We start from the raw sequence: 16,184 nt of genomic DNA, 5'->3' as shown, positions 1-16,184 counted from the left end.
ACACTTATGAATCTGTTCTTCACAAATGTATTTCAGCAGGCTACAAGGAAACATCTTGGAAAGTGGAAGATTACTTTAGGCTTGACTGGGGAAAATGGTAAAGGAAAACTTTGCATGACAAGTAGAAGGAAAAACCTGAATAACTAAGTGTAAATACATAATGATGAAGGCTTACTGAACAGTATCTAGATCCCAGCTCAGCTGAGCACATATGGAAGATTTTGGAGTAATGTGTTAGACAACAAATGAGGGAATATAACATGAACATTACCAGTCTCTGTTTCATGCAGCACCAGTGGCTGGTAGAAGTAACTTCTTTTCCTTTTGGCTGCTCCCTTCAGGGGTCACCACAGCGAATCATCTGCCTCCATTTAACCCTATCCTCTGTATCCTCCTCACCCACACCAACTATCCTCATGTCCTCCTTCACTACATCCTAGAACCTCCTCTTTGGTCTTCCTCTAGGCCTCCTTCCTGGCAGCTCTAACCTCAGCATCCTTTTACCAATGTATTCACTGTCCCTCCTCTGAACATGCCCAAACCATCTCAATCTGGCTTCCCTGGCTTTTTCTCCAAAACATCTAACATGAGCTGTCTCTGTGATGTCCTCATTCCTGATCCTATCCATCCTCGTCACTCCCAGAGAGAACCTCAACATCTTCAGCTCTGCTACCTCCAGCTTTGCCTCCTGTCTTTTTCTCAGTGCCACTGTCTCTAAACCAGACAACATGGCTGGTCTCACCACTGTCTTGTCCACCTTTCCTTTCATTCTTGCTGACCCACTTTTGTCACACATCACACCTGACACTTTCCTCCACCTGTTCCAACCTGCTTGCACAGTCTCTGTTGCTCTGGACTGTTGACCTTATAGGTACTTAAAATTCTCCACCTTCTTCACCTCTACTCCCTGTAATCTCACCATTCTACTTGAGTCCCTCTCATTTACACACATGTACTCTGTTTTACTACAGCTATTCAATTCAATTCAATTCAATTTTATTTGTATAGCGCCAAATCACAATACAAATCATCTCAAGGCACTTTACAAAAACTAAAACTAAAAACCCAACAATTCCCTTATGAGCAAGCATTTGGCGACAGTGGAGAGGAAAAAACTCCCTTTAACGGAAGAAAAAAACCTCCAGCAGAACCGGGCTCAGTTTGGGCGGCCATCTGCCTCGACCGGTTGGGGTGAGTGGATAGAGCAGAGAGAAAAGAACAGCAACAATAAACAACAAATAGACACTGCAGGTTGGTGGGACCAGTAACTGCACATCAGCGATATACAGCTCCAGGACCAGGGACACCTGCAGAAGGTACAGAGAGAATAGAGAGAGAGGGAGAGAGCACAAACTAGGGGAGAGAGAGAACACAAGGTTAGTAATATTCAATGGTGGAATATACATGAGGTGGGAGGAGAGAAGAGAGGGGAGGGGAAGGGAAAGGGGGGGGTTAGGGTAGGGGAGCTCAGTGCACCAATGGTCCTCGGGCAGTCTAGGCCTATAGCAGCATAACTAAGGGATGATTCAGGATTGCCTGAAGCCAGCCCTAACTATATGCTTTGTCAAAGAGGAAGGTTTTAAGTCTAGCCTTAAAAGTATAGAGAGTGTCTTCCTCCTGAACCCAGGCTGGGAGCTGGTTCCATAGGAGAGGAGCTTGATAACTAAAGGCTCTGCCTCCCATTCTGCTTTTGGAAACTCTGGGAACCACAAGTAGACCTGCACTCTGAGAGCGAAGTGGTCTATTGGGATAATATGGTACTATGAGGTCTTTAAGGTATGAAGGAGCTTGATTATGAAGGGATTTGTATGTGAGAAGAAGGATTTTAAATTCTATTCTATATTTTACAGGGAGCCAATGAAGAGAAGCCAATATAGGAGAAATATGATCTCTCCTGCTAGTTCCTGTCAGGACTCTGGCTGTGGCATTCTGGATTAATTGCAGGCTTTTTATGGAGATATTGGGACATCCAGATAGTAATGAGTTACCGTAATCTAGCCTTGAGGTAACAAATGCATGGACTAGTTTTTCTGCATCATTTTGAAACAGGATGTTCCTAATTTTGGAAATGTTGCGCAGGTGAAAGAATGCAGTTCTAGAGATTTGTTTTATGTGTGAGTTAAAGTCCTGGTCAAAAATAACTCTAAGGTTTTTTACAGTAGTGCTAGAGGCTAGGGTTATGCCATCTATAGTAGCTATTATTTGAGAAAAGTTATTTCTGAGATTTTTTGGTCCAAATATAATGACTTCTGTTTTCTCCGAGTTTAAAAGTAAAAAGTTACTGGTCATCCAGGCCTTTATGTCAGTTAGACAGGCTTGAAGTCTGGTTAACTGGTTTGTGTTAACAGGTTTAATAGATAGATATAACTGAGTGTCATCTGCATAGCAGTGGTAATTAATAGAGTGCTTCCTAATGATATATCCTAAAGGAAGCATGTACAGGGTGAACAGAATCGGTCCTAGCACAGAACCTTGTGGAACTCCATAACTAACTTTTGTTCGTGTGGAAGGTTCATCATGGACATGAACAAACTGGAATCTGTCCGATAAATAGGATTGGAACCACTTTAACGCTGTTCCTCTGATACCAATCACATGCTCCAGTCTCTGTAATAAGATGTTATGGTCAATGGTGTCGAATGCTGCACTAAGGTCTAGGAGGACAAGTATCGAAACAAGTCCATTATCTGAGGCTAAGAGAAGATCGTTGGTAACTTTCAACAGTGCTGTTTCTGTACTATGATGTGCTCTAAATCCTGATTGAAAATCTTCAAATAGTTCATTCCTGTGTAAGTGGTCTGATAGCTGCTTAGCAACAGCTTTTTCTAGGATTTTAGAAATAAATGGCAGGTTGGATATTGGTCTATAATTAGCCAAGACTCCTGGACTAGGCTTTTTGAGTAAAGGTTTGATTACTGCAGTCTTAAAGGCCTGTGGTACGTAGCCTGATACTAGAGATAAATTTACCAAGTCCAATAAAGATGAGTTGATTAATGGCAGGGTGCCTTTAAGCAGTCTAGTCGGGATGGGGTCTAAGAGACACGTTGATGATTTTGATGAAGCAACCACTGATGTAAATTCAGAGAGATCTATGGGAGAGAAGCAGTCTAAACATAACTGAGGTCCTACAGATGATTCAAGAGCTACTGTAGTAGAAGATTCATTTATTGCAGGTATAGGAAGCATCTGCTGAATTGTATCTCTAATAGTTGTGATTTTATTTGTAAAGAAACTCATAAATTCATCACTGCTGAGAGCTAAGGGAACACTGGGCTCAACAGAGCTGTGACTTTTTGTCAGCCTGGCTACAGTGCTGAAAAGAAACCTGGGATTGTTCTTATTTTCCTCTATTAGTGATGAATAGTATGCAGTTCTGGCTTTACGGAGAGCTTTTTTATATGTTAGTAGACTGTTTTTCCAGGCTAGAAAAATTTCCTCTAAGTTTGTGGAACGCCACTTCCTTTCCAGCCTTCGTGATGCCTGCTTTAAGGTACGAATATGTAAATTATACCATGGGGCTAGTCTTCTCTGATTCACTAACTTCTTTTTCAGAGGGGCTACAGAATCAAGCATTTCACGCAGTGAGGTTACAGCGCTGTCAACAACATGATCAATTTGGTAGGGAGTGGGATTGAAGCAACTGCCCTCCAATATGTTTATACTTGGCATAGACGTAAATAAAGATGGAATCATTTTCTTAAATTTATTAACAGCGTTGTCGGATAAACATCTGCTGTAGTGGAATTTTCTTCCAAACGCTGCATGATCCATCATTTTAAATTCAAAAGTTATTAAAGAATGATCTGACAAAACAGGATTTGGGGGAAAAACTATTAGATGTTCAATTTCGAAGCCATAGGTCAGAACAAGATCAAGGGTGTGATTGAAACAGTGGGTGGGTTTATTAACATTTTGAATGAAACCAATTGAATCTAATATAGAATTAAATGCAATGCTGAGGCCGTTATTTTCAACATCTACATGAATGTTAAAATCTCCCACTATAATAACTTTATCTGATCTAAGCACTAAATCAGACAGAAAGTCAGGGAATTCAGTTAAAAACTCTGAGTAAGGGACAGGTGGACGGTACACAATGACAAGTAGAACTGGTTTTTGTGTTTTCCAGTTTGGATGTGAGAGACTAAGAGTGAGGCTCTCAAATGAGTTATAACTGTTCTGAGGATGAAAGTTTAATAATAAGTTTGAGTGGAAGATTGTAGCTACTCCTCCACCTCGACCTGTGCTTCGAGGAACATGATAATTTTTATGACTGAGGGGGGTTGATTCATTCAGACTGACATATTCATCCTGCTGTAACCAGGTTTCAGTAAGATAAAGTAGGTCAATTTGGTGATCAGTTATCAAATCATTTACTAACAGAGATTTAGATGAAAGGGACCTAATATTTAATAGTCCACATTTGACAGTTCTGTTTTTCTGTTCAATAAGAGGAGTGGTCTTCATTTTTATTAAGTTTTTATGAATAACTCCTCTTCTGTTAACTTCTGATTTATTTGATTTATATGTTCGAGGGGCAGACACAGTCTCTATGTGGTTTGAGGGGGGCGGCGGCTCTAAGGAAACTGCAGAGAGGCGTTTTAGACTGAGTCTCTGCATCCCGGTCCCCACCCTGGATTGTCAGGCTTTAGGTAGGCTAATAAACTCGGCCAAATTCCTAGAGATGAGAGCTGCACCATTCAAAGTGGGATGGATGCCATCTCTCGCTACCAGACCGGGTTTTCCCCAGAAAACAGCTAACCTTCATTCCTCTCCTTTCCAGAGCAAACCTCCACCTCTCCTCGCCTTGAACTCCTCTGTCACCCCTACAGCACACCTCACCACTGTCTTACAGCTCTCATACATGTCCTGCACCATTCGAACATACTTCTCTGCCACTCCAGACTTCCTCATACATAACCACAGCTCCTCTCTCGGCACCCTGTCATACGCTTTTTCCAAATCTACAAAGACACAATGCAGCTCCTTCTGGCCTTCTCTGTACTTCTCCATCAGCATTCTCAAAGCAAATATTGCACATGTGGTTCTCTTTCTTGGCATGAAACCATACTGCTGCTCACAAATGCTCACTTCTGACCTCAGCCTAGCCTCCACTACTCTTTCCCATAACTTCATTGTGTGACTCATCAGCTTTATTCCGCTGTAGTTTCCACAACTCTGCACGTCTCCCTTGTTCTTAAAGATGGGCACCAGTACACTTCTCCATTCCTCAGGCAGCCTCTCACTCTCCAAGATCTTGTTAAGTAGCCCAGTCAAAAACTCTACTGCCACCTCTCTTAAACACTTCCATACCTCCACAGGTATGTCGTCAGGACCAACTGCCTTTCCACTCTTCATCCTCTTCAACGCCTTCCTCACTTCATCCTTACTGATCTTTGCTACTTCCTGCTCCACAACAGTCACCTCTTCTACTCTGTGCTCTCTAACATTTTCCTCATTCATCAACTCTTCAAAGTATTCCTTCCATCTTTCCATCACACTTGTGGCACCTGTCAACACATTTCCATCCCTGTCCTTAATCACCCTAACCTGCTGCACATCCTTCCCATCTCTGTCTCTCTGCCTCACCAACCTGTACAAATCCACCTCTCCCTCTTTAGTGTCCAACCTATCATACAAATCCTCATATGCCCTTTGTTTGTCCTTTGCCACCACTACCTCCACTTTACGCTGCATCTCCCTGTACTCCTGTCTGTTCTCTTCTGTCCTCTCAGTGTCCCACTTCTTCTTAGCTAACCTTTTCCTCTTAAGACACTCCTGAACTTCCTCATTCCACCACCAAGTCTCCTTATCTGCTTTCCTCTTTCCAGATGACCTCCTGACCTCTTAGAGCCTGTTTCAGCTGCTCCCTGAAAGCCACACAACACTCTTCCATTTTCAACTTCCACCACTTGGTCCTCTGCTCTGCCCTTGTCCTCTTCATCCTCCTCACCACCAGAGTCATCCTACACACCACCATCCTATACTGTCTGGCTACACTATCCCCAGCCACTACTTTGCAGTCACTGACCTCTTTCAGGTTGAAACGTCTGCACAAGATGTAATCAACTCGTGTGCTCCTGCCTCCACTCTTATATGTCACCCTATGCTCCTCTTGTTTCTGGAAAAATGTGTTCAGTACAGCCATTTACATCCTTTTTGATAAGTCTACCACCACCTGTCCTTCTGCATTCCTGTCCTGCATACCAAACTTACCCATCACTTCCTCGTAACCTCTGTTTCCCTCACCAACATCCGTTGAAGTCTGCCCCAATCACCACTCTCTCACCACTAGGGATACCCTGAATCACCTCATCCACCTCCCTTCAGAACTCCCATCCTACCTGTGGGGCATAACCACTGACAACATTCAACATCACACCTTCAACTTCCAGCTTCAGACTCATCACCCTATCTGACACTCTCTTCACCTCCAGAACATTCCTAGCAAAATCCTCCTTCAGAATAACTCCTACTCCATTCCTCTTTCCATCCACACCATGATAAAACATCTTGAACCCTGCTCCTAGTCTATAGGCCTTGCTACCTTTCCATCTGGTCTCCTGAACACACAGGATATCCACCTTCTCTTCATCATATCAGTCAACTTTCTAGTTTTCTTCAATGTGTTTGTATGTAAGCCACTCCATCTTCTCTGACAGTTGCTCTGTCTAACTGCTGTGTACCTGTGTGAAAACTCACAAGCTGGAAAGCATTGCAGTGTTACTACAACAACAGGCAAATGTGTGCTCAGCTAAATACTAGACGTTAGCTGAGCACAGCCTGGAAATCATTATTATCAATATTTAATAATTATTAATAATAATATTTAAGGAAGTTCTGTTCAGATAGATCTTTTTTTGGCATAAGAAGAGTACAGAAAATAGAGATATCAGACACAGCAAAGCATACAGCAGCACATATAAGCAGCAGTCCCAGGCAGAATGATTGACGCTGCGCACAGTTTGTCTGACACAGCTGACAGGACACACAAGGAGGGAAGGAGGTGCCACTGAGCTGGTTAATGTCTGTAAATGTAGGGATTCGTAGCAGTAAGGGACAGATAGAGTGTGAGAATTTAAAGAGAGAGGAGAGATGAAAGACATTATTTTCAAATCTCCTATTCTGCATTTTTTGATGTCAGATTTTTTTTCTCTCACTCTTTCTTCTTGCCAAGTGCTGTTATTTGCACCCTGATGCATAACATCAGAATTGCTGAATGGGAGTTAAAGCAGCAGAAAGACATTTGTCAAACAAATTACAGCACAGAATCGCCTCATCTAGACAATCTGCTGTCATCCCAGATATTCTTACAACATGGAAGGTAATCGTGCTGTGGCAGGAGTGCCAAAAACCCTGAAACCTCCTATAACACATGCAAACACACAAATCAGCCTGTGTATGTGACAATGACAGCAATGTTCCCTTACAAATGTGAAGTGGTGAAAGTAGCTGAGATGTAATGAGAGCCCAATCAGCCACCTGTGGCAAAAATAACATCAAAATAATTTAAAGACATTAAGTTTTGCCTCGCTGTTTTGTATGTACAGTGCCACTGCTGTAACAAATCAAAAAAAGATCCCCAATCTTGAATAATGTTTGCTTTTTTAAATCTCACCCTCCGTCCTCCCCTCTTCTTGATTTTCTTTCCCTTCTCTTTGTCCTTCTTCCCTAATTTTCCATTATGTTCCTCCCTCCTTCTCTTCCCCCTACAGCATGGGTTACAGTATCCTGGTTGCTCACGGCCTGGGTCGACTATGTTCAGTGGTGGGCCGCTGGGGCACCACAGTCCTCAGTGTCTCCATGCTGTTGCTCCTCCTGCTCTTTTCCTGGAAGACTGTCCAGCAGAACCATGTCTGGCTCTCTAGGGAGGCCCTCTTCCGGTGTGTGAACATCACAAACATGTACATATACCATCCCATGTTTTTAAATGTTCCTCAGGATCAGCGTAATCCACTGCCAACTATCATGGGTATCTCACAAACAGGAGTCAAATAGAACAAATGCAGTGTAGGACCAGGCAGCGTTTTGCCCCATCAAAAACTCAAAGAGTTCCAGTTCAAAATAAAATTACATTAACCATGAGGTAATTGTGGCTACAAGCATTTCTGGTCTATACATAATGATTAAAATCATTGAGCAGCACAGGTAATGTTGAAATCACCTTCCCTTAGGCATAAATCCAGTCCCAAAGACTTCCTGTACCCTGTTTTTCTTCTTACATTTTGTCTAATTTATTTCTCCTTCTTTCAGCTCTGGTATTCAGACTCTGCCTCACAATGCCAAAGTCCACTACAACTACGCCAATTTCCTGAAAGACAGCGGTCGGCACCAGGAGGCCATTCACCACTACACCACTGCCCTCAGGTCTGATCCACACTAATCCTGTATTGCTTTCTAATATCTCGTCTACACAGGAAGTGTGAGCAGCATGTTAGCAGAACACAGGATGTGTTCAGACAAAGCCTGAAACAAGGACATTTTTGTTGTAGATATTGTTTCTTCTAGACACTTAAACTGGTTTCAACACAAGTATCAGATTGTAATCAATTTGTATACATCGCAAATGTAGCTCCTGGGAAATAATGTCTTCTTATCTCAGTCTGATCCTATTCTAAGCTCTTCAAAATATCCAGATTTTTTCTCACCACTTAAGAGCTTTACCTAAGCAGTCATGCTTTAAGGCACATAGTTGCCTTAAAGCAAAAAAAAGCATCTCAAATCTGGGATTAACAAAAGATCCATAGACTGCACTGACAGTTCCCAGCAAATCTAAATCAACAACAACTGGATCTCATAGTGGTCAGTCATAACTGAGGTAGTTGTGATCTGCATGACTGAAAGTCAGCCTGCTCTCAGACTGGACTAATCACAGAAGAGCTGGATAACCCTGTGTGTTCCACTCATTTAGAGAGAAGGAAATATTTTAAATCTAAAACATGAAATAATTAGACAGAAAACACAGTCTGCACTAATTAAAATACAACTTGTGGTTTACAAGTTGTTTTTATTATTTTGTATCGCTACATTAAATAGCGCGAGTACAGCATGAGCAGTTAGGTGGCTTGTGAAGAAAGCTGGATTTATTAGAAGCAATATATTAGATTGGTGTTGGAATTTATTGAAGAATCTGAGCTTACATGTCATGTCTTGTCAGCAGTCACACCAAAGCCTGTATTAACAGCTTTGTGCTTTGTCTTAAACTGAAGTAGCCCTGTTTCAGTAGTAAATGGTAAATGTAGTTTACTTTTAAAGTACATATTTCATTTTGACAGTTGCAAAGTCATTGAGTTTGCATGTTCTGTAAATCTGGTTGCAAATGGAATTTTAAGCAACACGAGAATTTTTGTGCAAAGATCTAGTGTAACATGCACCATTCTGCTTGGATTATGTGGGAGATTTATTGCAAATTTTTCTAACAAGACTATTGTAAGATAAGGGACTTGCCCCCGCGACCCGGTTTTGGACAAGAGGAATAAAATGAATGGATGGATGGATGAACTTAATAGAGATGTACAAAGTTGGTATTGCAATAATATTTACATAAAGCTTATATTTGCCAGTAGCATTTTCATAATAGATCCCTTCTGGGCTTGAATACATTGTCATAAAGCTACAAAACACACATTTGGATAAAATGCCCTGCAATCAGTGTATGTTCCCAATGAAAATCCTGAGGCATCCTAATAAAGTGAGAAATAGTTCAGGACATTATTTGTCCCTCCAGGGGCAGTTGTATACATCAGCTTACTGTTGGGGTTTGGTAAAGTCTAATGTTCTGAGTTTTGATTTTTATGTTTTCTATGTCAAGTTCAGAAGGCAGTTACACAAATACATCTATAGACAGGTCAGTTTCAAAAGCAGACACAGAAAGAGTACTTCAGGCCAAAAGACTCAGTTTGCTTGAAGTTGTTTTTGAAACTGATTGTCCTGAGTGTCTGGTTCATCCTTAGACCAGAAACTGACAGGATTTTAACTTTTATTTGCACCTACAAAACACCAGTGATTTGACACATAACACATAGCAAAGTACTGAAGGTCATTGCCTATAAAATGCAGCATTTATATTTCATGGGACCTTAAAGAAGTCATGCAGCATTTGCTTGCTTTTTCTCTTCTTATTTGCTTGCACTGTACCATTATGTTCTCAGAGTGCTTACTTCTAGCAGTTGGAAATTTACTTTCATAATATGACAGCATCAGTCCAACTGAGACATCTTATTATATATTTATTTGAAATTACAAGTCCTGCCTTTGCATTTTCCCCCCTCAATGCCACTCTTCTTTTTTGTTATTGTAATCTATACATATAGCAATCCTTCTCTACATCTTGGGGCTCTAATTCCTCCTTTCCGTTCCTTAATCAGTTATTTGGCTCATGTCTTCACTCTGTCTTTACCCTACCTTCTTCCCTTCCTCTTCACCTCTCTTTCTTCCTTCCCTCCAGTCTTCTTGTAGCAGCAGAAGAGGTAAACTGAGAGGTAGCTTCAGCTCTGTCATTTGCTTTCATCCAGCTCAAGACCACATTCCAGATCATAATAACCCCAAATTTACCAGACCAGTCACTCTCACTTTAATTAGCGAGGCTCTGCCCCCGTTTCAGATATAATCCATCAAGTATTGTAAGAAAGACATAGATCTAATGGATTCTCCATTCTTTATTTATTATGTTTTCTATTTTTATTATTCTGCTGTTAGTTGGTTCAATTCTCTGGGTGCATCCTAATTCACTTAATTCCATATGTTTCCCCTCAATTGTGTCTTTGCTTCATGTCTTAGTCTCACACCACTGCAGACTTGAGGAGAGATGCAGGAGGAGATGTCAGAGAAGGGATTTGAGGAAAGATGTGATTTTGGACAATTTAAACATTTGTTTCTGGTGACTGCTCCACAACTTGATCAGCCACAACATTTAGTGGTTTAAAATTGCTTATATTCTGCTAAACATTGAGGACAGGGGTATGACTGGACAGGCTGGGAATTTTGCGGCAGTGTCAAACTTGTTGAAGAACTTGTTGAGTTCATGTAGTCCTCCTTAGCCTGCGTTAATTTCCTCTTCAGCGCATGTTGGACATGTTTGAGCTTTTCTTTTCTTTGACTCCAGTTTTAAATGCCTCCATTCTCTGGTTAAAGATTGCCTTGATGTCACTAGTGATCCAGAGTTTGTTATTAGGAAAACAGTGCACAGAGTGTGTGGGAATAACAATGTAGTGCAGATGATGTGAAGCATTCAACGTGTCTGTAAATGTCCACGATCACCTTCAATTAATCCAAAATGCTGCTGCTTGGCTTGTATCACCACATCACCCCTCTCTTCATTGGCTGCTATCAAAGCCTGAGTGGATTTTAGGATTTTATTGTTTATATTTCAATGTTTAAATAGGCTTCCACCAACTTATCTTCATGACCTCTTGTCATCTCAGAAGTCTGATTGTGTTCTGAGGGCCATTAGTCAGGGCTCCTAGAAGTTCCCAGACTTTAAACTGTCCAGTGGGGTGTAAAAAAACGATTGCACATGAATAGAAAGTGTGGATGAAATAAATCATACGATAGATGATAATCAGAATTTAAGATGTGTGTGGCCCAAGGGAAGAAGTTATTTGTACGTCAGGTTGTGCACAACTAGACGGGTCTGTAACGTCTCGCAGAGGGCAGCAGTTCAAAGAGATGGTGGGTTAGGTGGGAGGGGTCTGAGAGGACGGCCTCTGCTCTGCTGAGGCACCATGACCTGGAAATAGAGTCCGGTCAGGGCAGAGGGCAGCCTATTATTAGAAGCCTATTAGAGTTTATCAATTTCTGGAGGGATTTCTTGTCACGGCAGAGTCCTACAAACCAGAGGCCTGGAGTGCTCTCCACTGAGCAGAGAAGTCCAGCATCAGCTTCTTATCCAAGTTGAACTTGCTAAGCACTCTGAGAAAATGTAGCTGCTGTGGAGCCTTCTTTACAATGGCTGTGGTTTTCTTAGACCAGGAGAGATCTGAAGAGATGAGTGTGCCAAGGATACTGGAGGACACCATCCCCTAAATATAGAGAGGCAGAGTCTATTCTGCATCTCCTGAAGTCTGTGATCATCTGTTTGGTTTTCTTAGTGTTCAGTGTAAGGGGTGGGACAGAGGCAGTTGTGAGTGGACAGGGCATAACAGATTGGGCTCAGCACACAGTCCTGAAGAGCATCCTCACATTGTGTGAAGTGTGCTGGCAATGGCATCTTCTGTGGTTTGCCCTGCCGGTTTGCCCTGCCGGTTTGCCCTCTAGACAAACTGGTAGGGGTTGAAGGAGTGGGGGAGGGAGTCCGGGATGTTCTTTGAACCCAGGCTTCAAAGCATTTTATGGCTACAAACATCATTGTGATTGGTCTGTAGTCGTTGAAGCTGTCTGGCTGCTTTCTTGGGGAGGGGATGATTGTGGCAGATTTCAGGCAGGGTGGGATAATGACCTACTGCAGGGAAAGATTGAAAATGATGGTGAGGAACCTCACCAGCTAATCACCGCAAGCCTTTGAGCACCAGCCTGAGAATGCTGTCAGGTCCAGCGGCTTTTCTTTGGTTCACCACCTTTAGAACCTATCTCACTTCACTCTCCTGAAGAGAGAAAGTCTTGGACTTGGTGCAGGAGGGAGGCGGTGCAGCCCTGGTTGGCTGCTGTACTTCAAAGCACGTATATATAAAGTTTGTTGATCAAGCAGCTCACAGTGTGAACAGGTAGACTCTTTCAGATGTTTCAACAGCTGCTTATTTTTCTGCACTACAAAACGCCAACACATTAACCCATGGAACTAGGTTACCATAGAAGCAGTAAAGTGTGTTGCCACAGCACCTCCTCACCTCCTGCCACAGGCATCTTCTGTCACCATTATGTGCTCTAACCATAAAAGTATATTTCAATTACACAGAGGGCTTTTCTAGCAGTGATGGAGAGCAGCAGTAAATGTCAACAGAGGAGCTGCTGGCTGCAGCCCCCACACACACACACATGCATTTATCTGCAGCATTTACTCTGAAGATAATCCTTATCACTGTAACAAGGCACTTAGTCCAATCAAGATCATGTTATGGTATGCCTTCATGTGAAAGAGCCATTAGTGGTTCCTAATATGGGCAGAGTTTGAAAGCAGTGCTCAGCTGCAGAGCTTACAAGCATGTAGACCAGCTGTTAAGGACAAGTTTAATGCCAACATTATTAAAACATGGAATAATGACTGCACTTGATGTAAGCAATTACCTGAATACAATAAATCCCTAAATAATACTGTGTTATCATACTTATCCATTGATGTAAAGTCAAAATATAGAACTATTACAGCAGCGCTATGTTGTTTCTCGACCTTAAAGTAATGTCTTTAAAATGATTTCAGTGGTAGAACAACTCTTAACCAGACAAATTCTACCACCGCTGCAGCCTGAGAGGGTTTGTCAGAGGAAGTGAAGAAAAGAAGGAGAGAGAGCGATCAGACACAAGCCGGAACACGAATCAATATCGGACGGGCTTACACTCTGAATTCGCCGGTTCCCTCAGCTTAGTCAACACAGTCATGAGTATTGCGCTTCCCACGGGGAAGCTTATATTTATGACACTGGTAACAGACAATTGTGCTTCTCAATAAGATGGGGGAAACCGTGAGCAAAAGTTACATAGTGTTGCTTTAAATATTTGATAAGAAATGAGCCAGCATAACATTAACAGGTGCTTTTTTCCTTTAATAAATAAAATTTTGACGATTTAATTTTTAGTTAAATTCACATATACATGTGAAGAGGACGAGTTCTCTCTTTTTGCGTTTAACATCATATAACTGAAAATATCAGTAATATACAGCTCTGAGCTCAGAGCTGTATATTACTGATGTGCAGTTACTGGCCCCAGTTTATTGTCTGTGTTACGATCAGCCACTCAATACAACACTACCAAAAGGTTTAACGTCCTATATGCTGAGAAAAAATAAGAAATGTTACTATACAGTAAATGTTTTAAACCAACTTTAGAAGTTTGGGTTTGATGTTTTCTGAAATTGAACTTAAAGTTTTGAGTCTTAAATTTAGTTTTAGAATTTGTTTCAGTTTTAACCATGGGAACGAGCAGGGCTGCTGTTACCTATATTCATACTTAGCACAAATGTGATTGTCTGAGCTACTTTTTTAAAAAAAATCAGAATAGTGTTTATATTTGCAGAAATCACTGATGATTTGTAAATATCTTACAAAATATGCTCTCTAAATTTTGGTTGGAGTGCTAACATTTTTGTGCAGTAATAATATGAAAAATGAATTTCTAGAAACAGATCAGTTTCACACATTTCAAACCGGATTATGTAGCTGCGGTTCTTGTTTTCCTTGGTAGAGCAAAGGTTTGCATTTGCAGGTTCTTGATAAATGAATTTTGATTCTCCTCTCAGGTTATATCCTCGTCATGCCAGCGCCATGAACAATCTCGGCACTCTGACGCGCAACCCAGAGGAGGCTGAGCGCTACTACAGGAAAGCACTTGACATCAACCCTCAACATAACCGAGCTCTCTTCAACCTGGGAAACCTCCTCAAGTAAGACATGTGCACTCCCTCTGGCACTAAAAGCTTTTTTAAAAATTGTGACAGCAGCCGCTTATGAGCACAAACAGCAAAAGCAGGGTGGTAGCTTTGTGCAGTATGACAGAAACTGAAGAGACTCAACACAGCTGGAGACTTGTTGTGGTGGCAACTTCAAATGGAAAGAAAGTCTTATTTTCTCAACTTTTCAAAGAGCTCCCAAAATTGGCAGTGATTCTCGCAGCTGGGGACAGTCTTAATGTTCCAGCAGCAACTTCTTAATTGTTGCTAAAAACTACACTTTTCCCCTCATCTCCTAAGTATTATTCCAGCAACAGAGAAAACATCTTTAATCACATCTCTATTACCTCTGTTTTAACCAAATGCATGTGTTGTAAATCGAAAATGTCCTGACGAGCATATAAAATGTTCTCCATTGTTCAGATTTGGAGTTAGATGCAGACCAGATTTGTGGAGCACAGCGACTATTTCAATCCCAACATTAACTTTCAGATTCTGAGATGCCAAATGCTCACACTCTCTGTGTACTCTGAAAACACATTTTTTTGCTGTGATGATGATTAAGAACCACATGATCAGAGCTGAGAGCAGGTCTACTCAGATCTACTTGGGACAGTGGCAGACAAGATCAGACTGAAAGTCATTTGATCCTGGCAAGACTACATTTAGGGTCAGGTTTTGGTTACTTAGAGGTGACTGGAACAAAGGAGAAAACTTGTAACTGTCAGAGTTACAGTGTGTTAGTGTGAACACACATGGGACTGAGAGATATGTTGATACACAGCTGCAGCACTCCAATGAATGGTCAGCCAATTCTGTAGTGGCATTAGTCACTGGAGTCTGTCTATGGACTGAAAGTGAAACTACCTCAACTCCTGGCACTGCCACTATCATTTTATGTGTTCTTTATACTTTTGTAGAGTATTTTTTTGTTGTTGTTTTTGTTTCATGGTTGTGTTGGAATCGCACAGCATACACTCCCCTGAGCTCTGCAGGCTCTAATAGATAATTGCATCAAAAACAGAAGATGAAAAAAATGTCCATTATTGTGGCTCAGCTCCATTACCATCTGTGGGTTGTCACTGGAGCTGTAAGAACAAACACAACTGAGCCATCGACCCAGTGCTGCAAGTTCAGGATAGCTCTGTGAGTGTGTTTTTCTGTGTGTGTGATGGCAGTAATAGTAGTTTGTTTGTTTTGTAAACATGAATCACTTGTGTGTGTACAATGCATGACAGTAAATGAAAAAACACAAGAATTCTAATCTTCCTGTCTGCATTGAGCAGAGTCTGTAAACACTTCCAGTGCTGGTAGAAAAAGTAAGTGAACTCTCACATTTAATAAGTGGTTGAACCCCCTTTTCCTAGTGGGGTTGTGGTGTGTCAATGGGCTCTTAGTCAAACATCAGGCATGTACTGATGTTCATTCTGGGACGTGCCATCTTGACTCTTGGCAGACAATCAAAACTCACAATAAACTGTGACATATATGATGATGATGAAGGTGATGTGGTGCTCCAGGTCCCAGGGGAAGGAGAAAGAGGCTGAGGCACTACTAAAGGACTCCATACGCTTCGGTCCACATTTTGCTGACGCTTACTCAAGTCTGGCATCACTCTACGCTGAACAGGTGAAACACCCTA

The 16,184-nt window shown here is 41.6% G+C and overlaps 1 protein-coding gene across 2 annotated transcripts in view; it reads left to right on the top strand.

Annotated features, from left to right (window-relative positions):
- tmtc1 (transmembrane O-mannosyltransferase targeting cadherins 1) overlaps positions 1–16,184 on the top strand; it is a 103,241-nt gene that overhangs the window by 74,351 nt on the left and 12,706 nt on the right. Inside the window, exons 9-12 of one of the 2 annotated variants that reach the window (XM_026327408.1) lie at positions 7,716–7,904; positions 8,254–8,367; positions 14,393–14,536; positions 16,063–16,171. In XM_026327408.1, the coding sequence (XP_026183193.1) occupies positions 7,716–7,904; positions 8,254–8,367; positions 14,393–14,536; positions 16,063–16,171 (556 nt within the window). The remainder of the gene's footprint in view (positions 1–7,715; positions 7,905–8,253; positions 8,368–14,392; positions 14,537–16,062; positions 16,172–16,184) is intronic. The other variant, XM_026327409.1, reaches the window with a different exon arrangement.

This window comes from Mastacembelus armatus, chromosome 23, assembly GCF_900324485.2.
Source record: "Mastacembelus armatus chromosome 23, fMasArm1.2, whole genome shotgun sequence".
Lineage (NCBI taxonomy): Eukaryota > Metazoa > Chordata > Actinopteri > Synbranchiformes > Mastacembelidae > Mastacembelus > Mastacembelus armatus.
This window is presented reverse-complemented; position numbering and strand designations above follow the sequence as displayed.